Below are 20,797 nucleotides of genomic sequence, written 5' to 3'. Positions count from 1 at the left end.
TTGCCAGACAGCAAAAGCATGACATTTTATAAGAACTTAATGTGATTTCAGCAGAAATGGGAGATGATCTGGTAATTTGCTATCCTTTCAGTTCTGAGCCACTGATTTCACCCTCGCAGTCATGATTGGGAACCACAACTGGAGCTCGACCTGTCAGACAGTATCCAATCAGAGAAAGCTTGACTTGCCTCAGGCTTCGTGTGGTGTTGATGCATTTGAGTCCCACACACACCTGAAAATATCCAACAATCCCCAGACTCCTATTACAGTTTTTCTCGATTGTTTAAACACTATAACCAGGCTTTTGAACTAAAATGTCAAAACTATAATGCCATTTATCAAAAAGCACACGCATTTCACTGAACTATGAACACTATTCCCCTGTTTTGACACATTAGTCAAATTTGTTGAACTGTCACAGCAAAACTCTACACACAAATCCCTTCATTTCTCATTGCCTACACCACGTGGTCATTTAGAAAGCACTAGCATTCAATATTGTTCACTCAAGTCAGCACAGCTTCAGCTCAGTTAGCACACAATTACCCAGGTGAAAACACTAAGAGTCAAAATTGAACACACATCAGTCAGATCCTTCAATAGATAAAAGGTTATACAATATTTTATAAAAGATAAAAATCAGTTTACTGAGTTTTGGAACAATGGATCCACAGAGAAATTAAGCAATAGGTCGAGGAGGGAGAGGAGGAGGAGGAAGAGGAGGAGGAAGAGGAGGAGGGAGAGGAGGAGGGGGAGGAGAAGGAGGAGAAGGAGGAGGAAGGACAAGAAGACAAGCAGTCTCAGATGAAATTCAAGCCACTTTAGTTGGCCATGTCCTTGTCCATGGTATGACTATGAGGGAGGCTGGGCAAAGAGTACAGCCAAATTTGAGTCGCTTCACCGTCGCCTCCATCATCAGAACCTTCAGGGAGGTGTGGTGGCAAACAAATTTATATCACTGAATAAGAGACAAACATTTCCAATTGTCTTTGATGAGGTTTATGTTCTTGCAAGAAAAGGCCAGCAGTCGTACAGTCACACAGAGTGGCTGCAGAGTGTGATAGTGAAGGGAGGGCATCCTTTCTCCTTTATAGTCTTAGCTCACAGAATGTTATCTTTCTAGGCAAATGATGGTATTTCAACCACACACATCTTACGTAAGAGTAGGAGAGAGTAAAAAAAAAGATGGGGGGGAGGGAGGGAGGGAGGGAGGGAGGGAGGGAGGGAGGGGACCACAAGCTACATGAATTACCAGTTTTGGAAATGTTGTTTTGAATTTATAGCACCAGTGTGTAAGACTATGTTGTAGTGTGTGTATTTTTGAGGGCTTGTGTGTCCTGTCTGAGGGCAAAGTTTGGTTTTTCAGTAAGAGTGAATGGTTTTGAGTGTAGAGCTTCATTTTGACCTGAAAATAGGATGTTTGGGGAATTGGGTGAGACGTTATGGATTTGTGTTTACTGTTTTGAGAATACGAGGCATAGTTTCAAGAAATGTGTTTAAGCAATCGAGAAAAACTGTAAGACAACCGGAAGATTAAGGGTGATTTAAGTTTCGTGCTTCAGAACTTCCGTTAAGGGAACTCAGGGAGTCTCAATCCACTCCCTAGTCAGGAAAAGAAAGTAGTCAGGAAAATGACGTCATGCGGACGGTCGAAGTAAAGTCTACTGGATAGTGCGCACGCGGCGAACGCATCTTTCCGTGCTCAACTGTGCACAATAAGGAGCAGAACACTGAAATTGAAGTGCACCCAGGCCTTGAGACGCACCATGGGCTGCACCAGGGCAGGACTTAGAGGGCTGGGGGGCCCTGGGCTTGAGTTTATGTTTGGGCCCTGCTTAAGCTACAAACATCATTATGGAGTAGCACAAATTATACAAAAATATAAATATGCTTTGAGGTTCCTAGAGCAATTATTTTGCAACATGCCTAGTCAAAGTTTAGTGGTAGGCTAATATTAAATAGTCATTATAATACTGGGTGGATAAATGTATGGGCTTTTTCAGATCTTTCGATCTAATGGACGAAATTAACTTGTTCAATTTACACAGGCCTATTATGAACGCGAAAAGAAGCCGACGGAAAAACACAAAGACTTTAGTTTCTGCTCTGAAAGCCGGAAGATCCCGCCGAACGCTGTGAGTGTGTGTTAGAAATCAGGAATGGTAAGAGAACATTGTGTTTGGTAGCCTACATTTTTTCATCTTCAAACCAAACAAGGGTCAAATTTGAAATCCCGTCTGGCTAGCACAATTTCCATAATGCTTAGCTACACAGTAGGCATAGAGTAGGCCGTCTTTTGTGGCTGTCCGAACACATCTTTTGCTTTCTGCTGTGTTCTACTTTAACTGTTTTGTATGTAAAGCTAGATTGATGTATTTGACTGTTGTGCCAAGTCTAGCTTTTTCAGCATCTCTGGCAAGTGCTCCATGTGTGTTTTTACAATGTTCTTCAACTTTTAAACAGAACTGTATTCTTTTTCATTCCTCATTCTGTGTGATTATACTTGATTCTTGTATGAGACCTGTAATAATTGTCCTCATATGTTTGACTCTGCTGCTTTACTGTAAATTGTGTGCTAGACCAATATGCTTCAAAGCTTTCTTTCATAGCTAAGAGACTATTGCACAGTGGAAGGCTGTGTGGATTACGAGTCAAGAAAATATTTGATTCATTATATGTTATGCTGCCACTGTTTCGCAGTCATTTATTCACAAGGCTTTTTGGGATCTGCATTTTTTTTCCTTTGCTATTCAACGCCAAGGTTGTGATACCACACACATTTGAAATTTAATTAAAGTGAATTCATGCTGTGTGGGTGAATAGAAAGGTGAGTCATAAAGATGTGCATTGTATTTGCAGGAATCTAAATCACAACCATCATGTCACATTGTCCAGTCCACACTCTCTATTCCTAATTAGTAAAAAAAAAAAAAAAAAAATTGTACATGTTGGCAGATGTGTAAATTTCATTATTATAATTGTGTGTGATTTTTGGTCATCACCAGATGCTTGCCAGCTCTTTCCTGTGTCTCCAATACAGACCCACAAAACTGCACCAATGCATGCTAATGCTATTATCCTCATTACTGTTGATTTTGGTGCCAAAATGGACTTTTTCCAGGTCGAGAAGTCACATTTTAAAATTACGCTTTCTCGTATAACCAGGTTTTCAATTTGGTTCTTCAACACATGATGAGTTCGATGGAGGCAGAGGAGGATATATCTTGATTTTTTTTAGTTATTTGAATTATTCTTGAGGTCCCTTGGAAGTGGACTATCCCATTTGGATTTGATTTAAGCCCAATCCAAATGAGCACGTAATTACGAAGATGAGTAAATGAGCGAACAGACTCAAGCTAAGTGCCAGCTGTGAAATAATTTATGTTTTCTCATAATTTTTTTTCTACTTTAAAGATGGCTTGACATTTCCTCCCAAAGTCCAAGGGAGAGAAGATGCGCTCTCAGTGGAGCGGACTCACCCTGTGGCAACACGCACAAGTTTTAATGGGTTTATGTGTTTGATTTTTCCAGAGGTGGGGAATTTCACACATGAATGGAGCAGACCTCTAACATCAAACACAGACGGTGCCTATACCATGCTCTGAGGAAGACTAGGAAGCAAAACATATAGGCTTATTCGCATCGCCTTCTAAATTAGGATGAAAACGTGGCTGTCCAATGCTGCAATATCTATGCAAATGTAAATCGCACTCTCACAAAAATTCTGGATCTTTTTCACAGGCTTTGATATCAGTTTTCATTATTTAAACACAGCTAATCTGTTAGTGAGTGCATATTGTTATTCTACGCACTAGCTAGTCATGTTGTGCTTAAAAAAATAAACTGCAAGGAGCTGCAAAGCAAAGCTTAAGATAACCAGCAAGAAATCTACTGCGATTAAACCGAGTAGGATTCATCAACGTCTGAAGTCTTTGATAAAAATCGCACAGCTTAATCTCCATTTCTAATTACAAACAGCGTTCCTTTGTTCAGTGTGACTGCATCAGGCCAATGAATTCAAATTCCTATAAAAATGAGAGTTAACTCCTGTGCTTAAAAGTTTGCTTTTAAGTGTTCATTTCAGATTCAGGAGGTAGCACTACAAAGCAAAGCTCTCTCAACAGGACTTCTCTGTTCATTTTTTTGTTTGTTCTTTAATGAAGGGTTTGATACCATTGCGGTACTGATAGGAAAACTCGGTCTCAATGAAATGCAAAATTTTTCACAACAACACGAAGACATGACATTTTAAAAGATATGGTGTCATTTCAAAAACAGACTTGATCCTTTTAACCTGTGTATAACCTGTAAAAAAAATATTTCAGTATTACATACATTAAGTCCCTGAAATGTCCCCGTATGGAGCATTTATTTGAAGCTTAAATCCAGACACTGTAACTTATCAAGTTGCAGTGGGGGTAAATAATTAAGTGTTATTCATTTCTTAATATTAATATTATATAGTCATTTTAATATATTATATTTCTAATATCTATATTTAATATGAATTTCTCAAAAGGCTTATGTAACTACAATCTTATTTGAGGACGTTTCTGGTATATGTATCCACCAGATAAATTAGTCTATAGTGTCTATAAATCAGCCTCCACAGCTTTTATCATATGTCATATGTGGGTGTATAACTTATATTTAAGACTCGTTTAGTGGCATTCAAATTATTTTAAAAGCATTATTCAAAGTTAAAGATAAAATAGAATTAGTCATTGACTTTTCATCATTTCTCAGAAAACTATACATCAAGAATCCATGCTGTAAAAACTGGAATTCTAAGGATCTGGAGTTTCATAATGAATTTTAAATGTAAGACTCATCTAATGCTAAATACAGAGGGTGACCAAAAGTCTGAGGCCACTATGAAAAGGTTTCACTTCTAAACATCAATTTCAGATTTGCTTAGTATTTGGTTTGTCCCTCTTTTGCTTTAATGAGCTCCACATGTTTGTGTAAAACCTGATGACGAGCTTGAGCTTGGAAAGCAAGAACATCTGACCTTTTGTGCAAAGGAGTCGCATGATAAATGTCATAATTAGCTTATTTGAATAGTGACCTAGAAAGAGTGCAGACTATTCATTTAATGTCATAACATGTCTTTGTTTTAAAATTTTCTTGTTCAAAAGTACGATATTTAAATGTTTTTGAAAGAACTCTCTTATATATGTTCACCAAGACTGCATTTATTTGATCAAAAATCTAGTAATACATATATATTGAAAGTAATGAGTAATATTTGAAAAATTACAATTGAAAACAATTGCTTTCTAATTTAACCCCAGTCTTCACATTATCTTTCTAATTTGCTGCTCAAGAAACCTTTATTATTACTATAATGTTTTTTTTTTGTGGAAACATTTTTTCAGGATACTTTGATGAATAGAAAGTCCAAAATAGTAGCCTTTATTTGAAATAAAATAGCCACTTTTGATTAATTTAATGCATCCTTTCTGAATAAAAGTAATAATTTCTTTCCACTAAGTTAAACCAACAATATTTTTTTACATTAAGTAACCTGGTTGCCTTAAAATTTTAAGTGCACTGAAAAAAATAAAAAAAATGAGTTAATACAATGGAGATTGGTTCAATCAACATAAACTCAAAATATTATGTTATCTCAATCACATCAATTATTTAAGTAGATTTGACAAAAGAAAACCTGTTGTGAGGATAAATCATGAAAATAATTTTTTTATAGTCCAAAAAAAAAAATTTTTTTTTAAAAAGTAGTGTAGATTTAGATTTAGAATCTCAGATCTTCAATGTGGTCTTGGCAACCTCTAAATAGACCGAAACTGTAGGGCAGACTGCAACGTCCCAGAAGAATACTTTGTATGTGAGGTATAAAATATTCATGGTATGTTAGTGTACGGCGGGTCACACTTTGTGGAGCATCATTTTTAAAACTCGCAAAATTAAGTCAGCAAAATGCCATAAATATATAAGAGATATTTACTCACTTCATGCTGTTCAAAGACATGTTATTAGACAGAATGGCAGTCACCATTCACTTCCATTGCATGGAAAAAAGTTCCATAAAAGTGACTAGGCACTGAAACGTCTTTTGTACAGTATTTAATTCAAAAAAGAAAGTCATATAGTCTTGGTCCATCTTGACCAGGACACCCTGATATAAGAGATATTGTATCTCAATGGATATAATAAAACTGTCATTTTGTGCTAAACGATCTATTTAATGTTATGTTTAACATGATTAATATTCAGTAAATCACTGTCTTTCAAACATGTAGAACTCGGCCATGTAAGACCATGTAAACTGACTTTATTAAATCTCTATCCATTCATGATATAATCAATGCAAAAATGTTGTTTAAATCAGATATTCACAATGCTGCCAAAGAACTGCCTCAATTAGTGTTTCCGTCTCATGTTTGAAACAGAACAAAAGGTCTCTGCAGTGTCTCATTTTCACTGAAAGCACAATGATTTATCAGGACAAAGATTATTGTAAGAAAAGATGGAGATGGCACAGTACCGGACATGGTTCTTGTGGCTCTTTTGTGTGCTGTACAGGATCCCTTCCTCTGGTCCTATCTGAATCATGAGGCTGTGAATAACAGCTCGGTCACCAAGCATTGTGGGAATGCCATTATTAGAAGCTTATTTGGTGAAGATGCTCATTCCAACACTAGTCCAGAGTCCAGCTGAGAGCCGTGTCAAGTGCGTTTCCAGTACAAATGCATTTCACATAGACCAGTCAAGTGTGGAAACTGTTTTGACGGTCTTGGACACACATGTTAACCTATGAAAAATCCATTTCCTTTTTCTGATTGGTGCATGTGTGCATGAATGAACTTACAATCACAAGTTGGGATGTAATACATATGTGTCACAGGGGGAGAAAGAGGTCAAATAATTCCTAAAATTCGGAATTTGAATAGCAAACACTTGGTGGCAATGTTCAAACAAAAGAAGTTCAAACTAAATTGTTTTCTCATATTGAATAAAACATCAGATATGGGTGAAGCACAAAGCAATTTACAGTAGAAAATCAACTCACCAAACCATTAATCCTCAGATTAATGATTCATGTCCAGTATGTCTTTCTCTGAGGACATCCGCATTTACCATTCAGAAAGAATCTTAACGTGTTGTCAATCACCATTTTGTTAAGACAGTGCGAAGGGTCTAAGTAAACGTTTAACTTTGAGGAGGAAAAAGCTTCCTTAACAATTTCTGAGAAAAACAATGAAGGCATCTTTCCTTGTTCCACTGTAACAACAACTATAAAGTTTTAATAACAATCCTAAGGCTTGTTTACACCAAGGATGATAACTACAATGATAATGATGAAGATAAATATGAAAGAATAGCAGAGTCCACACCACAACTGTAACAATAATGGCACAGAGAAACAATATCGTTTAAATCACTTTGTGAACGATTTTTTTTCCAGCTGATGAATGACAAAAAACATTGACACCCAAGCAGAATCCATTAAGTTTTAAGAGTGTGAGATTTCAAGCAGTAGACGACATAACAGCAGCGTGCATAAGATATAGTTATAGTTATCTTTTAGTTATCGTTCTTGGTGTGAACGGGCCTAATTCTATGAGTAAAGGAAAGTCCAGACCATAACTATAAATAATGGCACAGCAATATATCGTTGGTATCACTTTCAGAAAGTGTTATACATTGACAGCCAATCAGAATCCATCATGCAGCAACAACCTGCACCAGGGCCCCGGATACCATAGCTATGGTCCTGGTGGAAGCTAATTTAGTTATCGTTTTTAGTGTGAACGGACCTTTACTTCTGGTCCTCAAATTTAATTGGCCAAGTGCAAGAGGCTGCTCACTGCAGAGCCAATAGGTGGAGCTTGACGTCCAGCTGCCCTTCTCTGGACGTAATGGGAGGAGCTTGAAGGTCCAGCTACACCCTGACCCTACCCAAAACCCTATCCCTAAACCATAACCATTTAGTCCACAGTGGTGGAGCTTGACGTAATTTGGCTCTGCAGTGACTTGCAAGCGGACACCAATAGCGTCTGGAATTTTCTCTTCTTGTATTCTTGTTTTTTTTTAATAACATTTATTTCTCACACACCGTACACATACCCTATCATATGCATACAGGGTGTGTAACATACATTTAATCACAGACTCATTTGCTCAAACAATTAATAAATAAAAAAACGGATTAATTCAGGAATGGAACAAGTGAGTAATTGAATCATTCACTCAACTGATTAGTTCAAAAACAATCATTAATTTAGGAACATACCACGGTACCACCACTGTTTCTCTTTGTTTTTGTTGGCAGAACAAAAAGAGATAAATTAACCTGCAATGTTGTGTTTAAAATAGTGTTATTCAATAGTCAAAACTGTCCATTCTTATTTTATTGGAATATTGTGGTATTATTATAAATGATTCATCCTTGCACATTTTTTTTGTTTTTTAAATTCACATGCCCTCATGCAATGACATCTCTTCTCTGATGATGTTTACTGGCACGAGGGCGGGACAAACTGTCACTCACATGACATCACAGCAATAGCAAGCAACAACCATCCAATCAAATCCTGATGGACAAAATCAAATCCCACCCTACAATTTTTCATTTGAGAAGCAGTTTCACTCAGATTTACGTCTCATTGGGGAAGAAAAGACTACCGCAACTTACTGCTTCAGATAAAATCACCATGAAACTTGTCACAATGGCAATTGTGATCTTGTTCCGAAGATGCTCTGAATAGGCATCTTAAACTTCTCCGGAAGTAAAAGAGATGTTAGTTGCTCTATGACTACGCCCTCAAACCAGACCTTTGAGCGCCAACAGCAGAATCAGAACACCGGGACTGATCCTCTCATGCTTGTTTAACACAGAAATGAAATGGATCAGTGCAGTAGAGTGGTCTGGGTCAAACCAAACATCTGCACTAATCTGTTGGAGTGAAGGTGACTGTATACTGCCAAGCTTTCGGTGCACCATTGCCAGGCAAGAGACAGCAACACTTGGAAGTGTAATGCCTGCACTGGTTTTCTTGTCCAGCATTACTCAGTGACCTACACCATTTTCCTTGGTCTGTATTGCCACTCTAAAAGGCAGCATTACTCACAAGACTTTCCTAATCTCCAAAATAAAGATCATAGCCTAAGAGGATAGACCAACAGAAGTGATAAAAGGTCATATGTTCAGTTCAAAAGAATCAAAAGAGAGGATATGAAACCTACATGAAAATGCAGGGTTTTCTCAATCAAAATAGCAATAGTTGAACCCAAAGACATCTGACCTTTTTGTCTTTGATCTTTACTTTTACCTTATATTAAACACAAAGATTTTTGAAAAGTAAACTAAACCCGTTTAATCCATGTCCGTAACTGCACTGTTGACATTCATCTGACTCCATAAATGTACACAGCTCCCTCAGCCTATAAGACACTATAGTTTTATACTGCCACCCAATGTTCTGATACATATATTACAACCCTACAAACACCATCTGATATGAATGTTTATAGTCACATGAATTATTACAAGAAAAATGTATGCTCAAAGGCAATTAAAAAAATTCAAAAACAATACAATTAAACTTTTATGGTCAAATTCTGAATGTGAAGCTGAGACATTCTAAAACATGTAGTTTGTTCGGAAACATATAGTCCTGGGGCCTGTACCATGATGGTAGTTGAACAACTCAGAGTTACAGGATTAGTTTCGAGTTGACAAAACCAAACCAATCCAACCAGGCTTTGTTGGTACCATGATGCTCTGTCAACTCAGGCTTTGATCCTGAGTTTAGAAGTTTAGGTTTGACATCAGTAGCAAACAGCCAATCACATGCTGAGAAAGAGTGAAACTGCGATTCATTTCTCGCGAGAGAAGCAGCGCGATTCACTTCTCTCTTCTGCAGAATATTACGAGATTGAAAAATATTAAGAATTTAAACAAATTTGCAAGAAGAAAATAGCTGTCTATGAAAGAGGACAACTAAAAGAAAAAGTCTTGCTATATCAGTGCAAGTAAAAGTTGTGAAGTTAGTTTATACAGTTGATAAAGGTATAGAGAGAATTGAACATTTAAACTCGCATGTGGTCATTTTATAGCTTTATCTATTGATTCTAACGCGTATTTACACTCACCGGCCACTTTATTAGGTACCCCATGCTAGCAACGGGTTGGACCCCCTTTTGCCTTCAGAACTGCCTCAATTCTTCGTGGCATAGATTCAACAAGGTGCTGGAAGCATTCCTCAGGGAGTTTGGTCCATATTGACATGATGGCATCACACAGTTGCCGCAGATTTGTCGGCTGCACATCCATGATGCGAATCTCCCGTTCCACCACATCCCAAAGATGCTCTATTGGGTTGAGATCTGGTGACTGTGGAGGCCATTTTAGTACAGTGAACTCATTGTCATGTTCAAGAAACCAATTTGAAATGATTAGAGCTTTGTGACATGGTGGAAGTAGCCATCAGAGGATGGGTACATGGTGGCCATAAAGGGATGGACATGGTCAGAAACAATGCTCAGGTAGGCCGTGGCATTTAAACGATGCCCAATTGGCACTAAGGGGCCTAAAGTGTGCCAGGAAAACATCCCCCACACCATTACACCACCACCACCAGCCTGCACAGTGGTAACAAGGCATGATGGTTCCATGTTCTCATTCTGTTTACGCCAAATTCTGACTCTACCATCTGAATGTCTCAACAGAAATCGAGACTCATCAGACCAGGCAACATTTTTCCAGTCTTCAACTGTTCAATTTTGGTGAGCTCTTGCAAATTGTAGCCTCTTTTTCCTATTTGTAGTGGAGATGAGTGGTACCCGGTGGAGTCTTCTGCTATTGTAGCCCATCCGCCTCAAGGTTGTGCGTGTTGTGGCTTCACAAATGCTTTGCTGCATACCTCGGTTGTAACGAGTGGTTATTTCAGTCACTGTTGCCCTTCTATCAGCTCGAACCAGTCTGGCCATTCTCCTCTGACCTCTGGCATCAACAAGGCATTTCCGCCCACAGAACTGCCGCTCACTGGATGTTTTTTCTTTTTCGGACCATTCTCTGTAAACCCTAGAGATGGTTGTGCGTGAAAATCCCAGTAGATTAGCAGTTTCTGAAATACTCAGACCAGCCCTTCTGGCACCAACAATCATGCCACGTTCAAAGTCACTCAAATCAACTTTCTTCCCCATACTGATGCTCGGTTTGAACTGCAGGAGATTGTCTTGACCATGTCTACATGCCTAAATGCACTGAGTTGCCGCCATGTGATTGGCTGCTTAGAAATTAAGTGTTAACGAGCAGTTGGACAGGTGTACCTAATAAAGTGGCCGGTGAGTGTATATTACCTTTATACATTTATTCATTTAAACTGCTTAATAATGAGTTACAAAATAAAATTGTACATGTGTGATCGATTAAGGGTATAATAATTACATAAATAATATCTATATCATACAAAATTATTATTCTAAATAAGCATTAGGCTACTAAAAGCCAGACGATTTTGTCTTTAAAATCATTTGCTGTAGTGACCTTTAATTTGGAGTAGAAACAGGTCGAGTGACTTTATCGCATCAGACATATGTCACTTTGCTCACAGCTGATTGGTCCAAGTTCGGTTTGCAACCTCTTACCTGGAACATAACCTGCCCCTGGTTTCACAGACAGGGCTTAGATTAAGCCAGGATTAGGCCTTAGTTAAATTAAGACATTTAAGTAGCTTAGAAAAAAAAATCTTGTGTCCATCTTGAGAAAAAAACAATGGCACTGACATATTTTAAGTTAAGTTGCCCAACTAAAGTAAACACTGACCTCCATAATGGTGACCTAAAAATGGCGACTCTTTCCTTCAGTGATTCTGATAGTTAATATCAGATGTCTACAATAAGGTTCAATCATCATGCAATTAATCACTTATCTCATTAACTTTAACACTGCTTCAGTGTTAATTGTAACACTCTTGACTCAAACTCTGAGGAGAGTCAATTTAACACACTTTTTTTTTGTGAACCTGCAGTGTCAACATGAATGTTTCTGAAACATCTCAGGATATGTGAGCTAATTATCACAAAAAAAATTTTTTGAGTCAGCTATAAGTCGTCTAGGCCGTTAGTACACCGCTTCAACCAGTAAAAATGCTCAAGCAAATCTTTTTGCCCAAAAACCAAATAACACAAACACACAGTGTACTTATGTTCAGCTGCTGATTTATATGAAATTTCTGAATCCGTTTTAGCCACAACCAAGTTCCAACATGTGAATAGTGCACACAAATCTGCTCACATTTTAGAGGACCTTAGGGTACGTTTACATGACAACGATGCACTAAAAACGAAATGTTTTTTCTTTGTACAGACGACAACGGATCCGTGAAAACGACTAAAAACGCTGTATTATGCATGCCAGACAAGTAGTTGGCAGAGCACTAGCGCCAAACGCACATGCCTATAGATTAAACGCGTAATAAGCATTCACAGATTCACATTTTTGTAGTTTAAATGTAGATGATAACGGTATCGTTTTCAAAAACGTGCACTTTGAAACCCATTTTCAAAAGTTTGCGTTTTCAGGCCACCAAAACGCCGTTGTCATATAAATGAATGGCCAAAACGCATAAAAAGTTTTCCGTTTTTAGTTGAAAACAGTGTCGTGTAAACGGCCCCTTAGTTGGTTGCTGGAGGTTCATGTTGGAAGAAGTTAAAAGAGCAGTTTTCCAGTGAAACAAAACCAAGTCAAATGTCTATCTAAAAGTGTCTGTCCATTAAGCAGAATATAAGACGATAAAATTGCCATAGTCCTTGATAAAAGAAAAAGTTTTAAATGTATGCATCATCTGAATCAAATGTAGGATGTCAGACAATATTGGTCTTAAGATACTATTTTAAGTGTTTAAGTAATAACCTCCAGAACCAATTACAGTTCACTGACAAAGAGGATTTATAAAAACATGGGTCACAAATGTATGACACAATTAATCTAAATACAGGTTTTCTCTTTTGTGCAACTAAACAATTAATCTACAACATGAAAAACTATTATTATAAAAATACATATCTCATAGATTCATCAAACACACTTTGTGTATTATATGAGGAGTGAGTAAATATGTATCCATTAAAAAGGCTGAGAGCTGTGATCTCAGTAACCTTCAATCAAATGCTCATTTTAAATGTAAAAATGTATCAAGAACCCATGATTGCAAATGGAACATGTCACTTTACTTTGTCATGCTATCCTGAAAAGAAAACCTATAATCAGTCAATAGAAACAGAGCCCTTACAGCACTATTACAATTAGCATTAAATTGTTTAGATTGACACTTTAAAATGACCATATACATACATTCTCATTCCACATTCCATTTTGATAGCTGTAATTATATAATGTAATAAGGCATTGACACATGAAAATACTGTAGCATACCACAGCACTAAATGTTATCCTCGACAAAAACTTTACATGCAAGCTGCTGCTACTACACAGCAAAATGACAACTTTGCACCAACCATTAGAAGCACAGCTTGCTTGTAAAAATGTAGGAATTTGACTATCGTTCAGATAATTATATCTACACTTATTACTTGCCTGCAAACTACTTCCGATGAACTTAAATGATTTGGTTACACTTTATTTTAAGGTGTCATTGTTACAGTGTAATTATTTAAGTACTGAGTAATATTAAGTTACTAAATGTACTTAATATAGGGTTAGGGTAGGATTAGGTTGAGGGTTAGTTGCATGTAATTATGGATAATTTACTGTTATTACTATGGTAAGTACATATGCAACAAGGACACTGTAAAATAAAGTGTTACCAATGATTTTTTCATGTGGATTGCTTGAGGAATGATAGCAAGTGCATGACATTTGCAATAAACAGTAATGCAGTGTTCAAACTAGTGCTGTCAAATCAATTAATCGCGATAAATCACATCTAACATACAAGTTTTGGTTTAGATAATATATGTGTGTGTGTGTGTGTGTGTGTTTATATATATTATATATATATGTGTGTGTGTGTGTGTGTGTCTCTTATCTGTGTATTTATATATGTATAAATATATAAAAGTATACGTGTGTGTGTGTATATACACAGTATATATACACACACTAACATACCTGTATATATATATATATTAATATATATACATATAATAATATATATACACACACATATATTATGTAAACAAAAACTATTATGTTAGAAATGATTAATCGCAATTAATTGATTTGACACTACTAGTACAAACTTAATATTCTGCGTCAGTGTAAAATGATATGACATCCTTATTAAGTGATCAAATATAAACAAACTCAATATTAAGTTATCATCAAATGAATATGATCAATTTTAAACATGATCAAATTATAATACTGCCTGCTGCAAAACAAACAAACGTTCTAGTGGTTTTTGTCCATAGTGGTTTGTATTTCATGAAGAATAGTGCAAATAAATAATTACATAATATGTAAACTAGGCTCTTTAAATAAACACTAAAATGTATACTTTTTTTATAAATGATGTTTTTGTAATTTTTGATACTTTTTAAGCCCCTGTTCTTCTTCTCTACATCATGCCAAGAATGAATGCAGTATTATGATGATTTGTTGAAATGATTTCAGATTTATAGTCTTTGGAATGAGTATTATAGAAAGGCTACACAAAATTATCTTGTGTAGAAAATGACATAAGACCAATATGAATGTGCTTTGTATACAAATTATAGTACTTATATAATAATTAAAAAAATGAAGGTATTGTGGAGTATAGCCATAACTAAACGACACTGTCCAAAATAAAAAACAAAAGATCATGTTTAAGCTTAAAAAGATTGAAATAGCTAATGGCTAAATTTCCTTCATTTTTTCCTTCTAAATTGCCTGATATTGAACCAAGATCACCGAATTCACTACCATGCCCACTTTAGGTCAATTACACGCAATATATGTGAATTTATAGTTTTTATAACAATTAACCTGGCAACAAAATGAACCCTTCCTACAAAAAGATTAGGTTTAAATTAGCTTAAACAATGGTAAGTATTCCTATTTTGCAGCAAATAAATAAAATAAAATTAACTTAACAGTTTTTCATCAATTTTTCATCAATGTATTTGAAGACCCCTGTAAAACACATCATTGCACTCACCATCCATGTAATACAAAATAAACATCATACCATTAGATCCAACAAGAGCTAAAGCGAAAATCAATGTCAGTTCACGTGAGCCACCAGTTCATGAGTAAAAAGTCTCCTCCATTCTGCTAGTATCTCACCCTACTCCTGAAGTCCTCATACTCCACAGTCCATGTTCCTGTCCAGCAGTTTGCGGTGGAGGGTTAGCAGCGTGGAGAGGCAGGCCACGGACATGTGGAAGACCAGCTGCCAGATGTTCCTCGGGCCAAAGAGAAAAGCATTGCATAAGATGATGAGAGTCAGGAGAGTGAAGGCTTTCAATTTCTTCTGGCAGGTATGGAACAAGTACAGATGACACTGTGTTGGGAAGGAGACACAAATTTGAGTTAGGCAGCTTCGTGTGCATTTACAGGTGTTATGCCACATGCAGAGTAGTAATGCAATTTACCTGGCAAACACAGCAGAGAAATGCCAAAAGAAAAGCCACCACATTCCACAAACCATCATAATCATCCTGTAAAAAATGGTGTCATATCATAAATAAAAACTTCATCACTTAATTAATCATAATGAATCAATTAATTTATTAATTAATTACATATCAGGAGTTATTATAGGGATTTTGTACCAGTGTTATTTTATTATTATTTATAGACGTATAGAATTATTAATATCTTGAATTAGCTTTTATGTTTTCATTTTAATTTTAGTTTACATTTTAGTACTTTGCTATTTGCTTTTGTCTTTTTATTACTTTTTAAAAAATATCTATTTTTATTTAAGTACTTTAACTTATTTTATATTATTTATATCATTAACATATATATTTTTTCAGCTTTATTTCCAATAATGAAAACAACTTTTAAAAGTTTTAGTTTAACAATAACAAAACAAAAGGGATATGAATCAAGATATGAATCTCCTCCATCCCAAAAAAAGCATCATTACCCAAGTTGCCACCCTTTTGTGGTATTCCTACATACATATGTCTGCTAGGCAAAAAAATAATACAATAAGTGTACAAATAATGACTTTATGGTATGTCCGCCTATACAGCTTTTAATAAACCAAGGGTATCTGCTACTGCAAGACAAGATTATTCAGTACCAGCATACAGAGTATCAGCTGATATAATAGATTTTTTTTAGTCAGTATTGGCCGATACTGGATATTTAATTGCACTCATGCATGCCCTAATTTTATATTTAGATTACCTTTGAGCCATCTAACAATTGCTTAAAGATAATATTTAAAAACACTAATAATTTCATAACTAATAAATTAAAATTAATACAAATGAATATCCATTTTACATAATATCCATTATAATGCCTTAATTCACTTGAAGCATTTAAATAATCTAATTTTAATTTAGACAAAATAGTGAATATATTTACTTTATTTAGACGGAAGGGTATATAATTTTGATATTGGCAATGTATTGGTTATCAGCCATAACTTCTCTTAAAGGGATACTCCACCCAAAAATGAAAATTCTGTCATCATTTACTCACCCTCAAGTTGTTGCAAACCTGTATGAGTTTCTTTCTTCTGCTGAACACAAAGGAAGATATTTTGAAGAACGATTGGAACCAAACGGTTGTTTGGCACCATTGACTTCCATAGTAGAAAAAAAAAAATACTATGGAAGTCAATGGTGCCAAAGTTCCAATCGTTCTTCAAAATATATTCCTTTGTGTTCAGCAGAAGAAAGAAACTCATACAGGTTTGCAACAACTTGAGGGTGAGTAAATGATGACAGAATTTTCATTTTTGGGTGGAGTATCCCTTTAAATGAACACCTGCATACAACAACACTTGGACCACAGCGTTACCTGGAAGTTGTATTCAATAAGGTGAACACCACGTATAAGGTTGAGGGCAGCACACATGATGTTAAGAACCAGTGAGAGGATCCCTGGTGCTGAGATTGGTTCCAATCTCTGACTTTGACCTTTAAAATCAACAGAGATCAATAATCAGTCAAAACATATATGCCCAACTTAAGCTGCTGCCACCCTTATGAAATAACTGCAATCGTCAATATAGCAAACCTGACGCAGCTGCTTGTTCTACATGCCCATTGGCTGCTCCATTGGTGAGTGCCACGTCCTCCATGGTGAGAACCTGAGGGGGGCTGGTCCTGAGGTCTTCCTGCACCTCGGCCAGGGTCACCTCCAGAGATGGACCCCCTTTATGGTTATAATGCTGCTGGAGTTTTTGAATGGCACTATCTGAAATTAAACCATCAGACAAAAATGAACAGTTCATTAGTGCAATTGTTAATGTAATATCTTAAACTCAAGCTCTGTTTCATATCCATGGTTTAAATGCACTTAATGAATCAAATCCAATCCTATGCATTTTTCTGTCACCTTACCAAACTCCAGAAATGGGTACGGCCTGCTTGCCAGGGTCACTGCAGAGTTGTCGAAGCATGCTGTGAATTCCCAGCGCAAATCTTCCAAGAAGCAGAAGGCCGTGGCAGCGGGGAGACTGCATGCACATACGGTCATGTACGACACACCCTCGGATGAGAGGAAGCTACAACACACAGAGAGACCACTTAGTTAACAAATGAATTCACAGGGCGGTCACCAATTTCCTTGGCTTATCCCGGACTCCGGAATGCAGGTAAACAAGGCCAGGTACATTCTTATAGTTCCTGTGTCTGATATGGCAACACTTAGTGAAACAATAGAGTCATGTCACAAAATTCGGTTTGATACACGATGCTGATCTAACAATACTTTAAACAGTCAAACTAGAGTGGAATGTTTTTTTTTAAGTCACCATGAAATCAATTTATTATCAATGATTTATATGTGCACATCACAATTATTTGTACATATTTACCACATATTTGTGCCTCATAAGCTTTAATCAAAATAAGTTCCCCTCCCACTTGCAGCAACATCTCTTCTCTTCTCTGATGGCGTGCTTACTGGCGTGAGGGCGGGAATACCTGTCACTCACATGACATCACAGCAATAGCAAACCACAAACTGGATAAAATCAAGTCCCTCCCCTACATTATTTCTAGTTCAAGATGCCATTTCACTTGGATATACGTCAGAATAGGTGCAAAAGACTATTGTAACTTCCGTTTTATGCCTACTTTAAATGATTACTTCTAAGACATATGATAAACTGTTTATTATAATGCTCAATTTGGTATTATACCAGGAATGGGCTTGAATAGGCTTGTATGTTGTCCGTCTCCTCCATTAACAGGGCAATGGTGACAACAGAATAGAATTATTCATGATTCAACTTAGCTAAAAATACAAAATTATGACACATATGCTTGCACTGGGTCCCTGATTACATTCATTTAAAACGTTTTTTAAATATTGTATTGTTTAAATTATGCATTTCATTTTTCGGTTACACTTTACAATAATTTTATAAGTTGACATTATTTAACTACATTAGTTAACATGAACTAAGAATGAACAATACTTCTACAGCATTTATTATTCTTAGTTAATGTTAATTTCCACATTTACTAATACATTATTTAAATCTAAAGTTGTATTTTTTTAACATTAGTTAGTGCACTGTGAACTAACATGAACAAACAATGAACAGCTGGATTGGATCAACAAAGTTTAACAAATACAGTAACAAATGTATTGTTTATGGTTAGTTCTTGTTAGTTAATACATTAATACCTTATTGTAAAGTGTTACCAATTTTTCATTTATTCATAATAACACATTTTTATTGCACATAAATGTTAAATAAATGTTAAATGTGCAATGTACCGGATTTAGCCAGAGGCTAATTTTCATCCACAGGTCACCACTAACAAACCTTCTTTAAGTGACAAAATAACAAGACAAATTGATGGACGGTCAAATGTGTGACTTTCTGGGTTTACCCTATTTGATGCTAAATTAAATCTGTGTAAACTTTTATTTTGGGTGAACTGTGCACAACATTATTGCCGCTTTACTTATTCACCATTCACTGCTCAAGAGCACAACACTTCTTGGGTTTGAAGCTGAAGCCTTTTGGTTTCCATGACTTCTAAAAGACACAGAGTTGTCCACAAACAAGAGTGCACTTACTGAACGTTGAGTTCATGGCCCCTGACTGTCCCTCTCTCTGGTAATAAACTTAGGGATTTTGAGATCACTTTCAGCTGTTGCTTTCTCTCCTGAAGTTCCTTGTTATGCAGGAAATCAGTGGAGGCGGTGAGAGGGAGTCCATCCCTGACCCGGACCACAAAGGCAAACAGGATCAGTGACATGCTCCTCGGAGGCTTCTATGAGAACACATCCTGAACACAAAGCAGAGGAAAGATACAGATAATTATTACAAAGTAACAACTACAGAACATGTCTGATGAGAAGAATCTTTCAAATGTATAGCCGCAACTGTGGATGTAAACTAAACTAGCGGTAAAAAAAATGTAGATCTACTCATGCTTTAATATTCATATTTTTACTTTATTATTGCTTATTTTGAAACACTTTACAATAAGGTTCCATTTGTTAACAACATTAGAGTTAACTAACACTGAAAAATACGTCTAAAGCATCGTATGTTAATTTCAACATACAAATTCATTATTAAAATCAAAAGTTGTCTCTGTAAATTTTATTTAGTGGACATGGGCTAACATGAACCGTTGTATTTCAGTAAGTATTGGTAAGTAGATTAATAAATACTGTAACATAAATACTGGCTATTATTAGTGCATTGCACAAAATCAGATTAAATTCATACATAGGCACAATGTATATGTCTAAAAACTAAGTTCAAGCATTTTAGCATGAGTCTTTTGATCAAAACATTTATAAGATAATGAGAAAAATAAATTTAGTGAAGTGTATCCAAACGTTTTTACTGGTAGTGTATGTCTGCACTCTAAAAAGACCTATATTATTACCACTTATTTTACATTATATGCATATAATAACAAAATATTATATTACAGTTTAACATGGTTAATATGAAAAGAATTTGAACTAAAGGTACATATTAATTTTATACAGAGTTTTAATATTGAAAAGGAATCCACCACTGGTTTGTGACTGTACGATAGCGTAACCATTGGTTCCAACTTAACTGGACCACATTTGCAAAGTTTGGATATAAATTCCCATGGTGCAGCATTAAATGTGGACTGGATTTTTAATTCAAATACAGTAGTTCAAATACACAGTCATCATTCTACAAGGCACTGCTAGCAGGTGCAAATGCATTTTACCATCCCTTACCTTACGACAGCTCAATACATTTACACTGATTATGTCAAACAGTAAATTAAAAAAGCTCAGGTGTATTTAAAACTGTGTTTTTAAAATGTCTCAAAATAATGATTACGGAGTTATTTATGACTTAATGATATAAAGACGCGACCAGGGGCTTTTTGTTTGTCTCTCTGAATTATGGGAAACAGGAGCGTCACCGGAAGCCGTTATTTCAAAATAAAAGTCCGTACATTACTGAAGATCAATTTCAAAATGTCAAATGGTGGGTTATGTGAATGTGTTCTATTTACAGAGAGCATAGATACAAAAAAAAAAAAAAAATATGAAAATAGTAAATATATGTAATATTTAAAATACATTTTATATTAAAGTTAATATAAAATATAAAACATTATTTACATTTTTCAACAAATATAACATAAATAATATAAACTTAAATCATTTTCGATATTTTCA

General features: G+C 35.8%; 1 protein-coding gene across 1 annotated transcript; it reads right to left on the bottom strand.

Annotated features, from left to right (window-relative positions):
• Positions 1 to 15,085: 15,085 nt before the first annotated feature.
• On the bottom strand, positions 15,086 to 20,541 carry sec22c (SEC22 homolog C, vesicle trafficking protein). Its single transcript, XM_056248876.1, has 7 exons — positions 20,348 to 20,541; positions 19,193 to 19,404; positions 17,500 to 17,663; positions 17,174 to 17,353; positions 16,955 to 17,073; positions 15,568 to 15,633; positions 15,086 to 15,476 (listed from the first exon to the last, which is right to left on the bottom strand). Exons 2-7 carry the CDS (start codon positions 19,372 to 19,374, stop codon positions 15,276 to 15,278), a joined length of 912 nt encoding a protein of 303 aa, XP_056104851.1. The 5' UTR covers positions 19,375 to 19,404; positions 20,348 to 20,541; the 3' UTR covers positions 15,086 to 15,275.
• Positions 20,542 to 20,797: the final 256 nt, after the last annotated feature.

This window comes from Rhinichthys klamathensis, unplaced genomic scaffold, assembly GCF_029890125.1.
Source record: "Rhinichthys klamathensis goyatoka isolate OS25496 unplaced genomic scaffold, OSU_Roscu_1.1 h1tg000059l_1, whole genome shotgun sequence".
Taxonomy (NCBI): Eukaryota; Metazoa; Chordata; class Actinopteri; order Cypriniformes; family Leuciscidae; genus Rhinichthys; species Rhinichthys klamathensis.
The sequence above is the reverse complement of the archived record's forward strand: the minus strand, read 5'-3'. Positions and strand labels throughout refer to the sequence as shown.

Excerpts from the sequence above, each read along its gene's own strand:
- sec22c (XM_056248876.1), bottom strand. The coding sequence starts at position 19,374 with ATGTCACTGATCCTGTTTGCCTTTGTGGTCCGGGTCAGGGATGGACTC. Across the intron at positions 17,354-17,499 it reads GTACCCATTTCTGGAGTTTG|ATAGTGCCATTCAAAAACTC; the intron begins GTAAGGTGACAG and ends GTTTAATTTCAG. Across the intron at positions 15,477-15,567 it reads TTCTCTGCTGTGTTTGCCAG|TGTCATCTGTACTTGTTCCA; the intron begins GTAAATTGCATT and ends TTCCCAACACAG.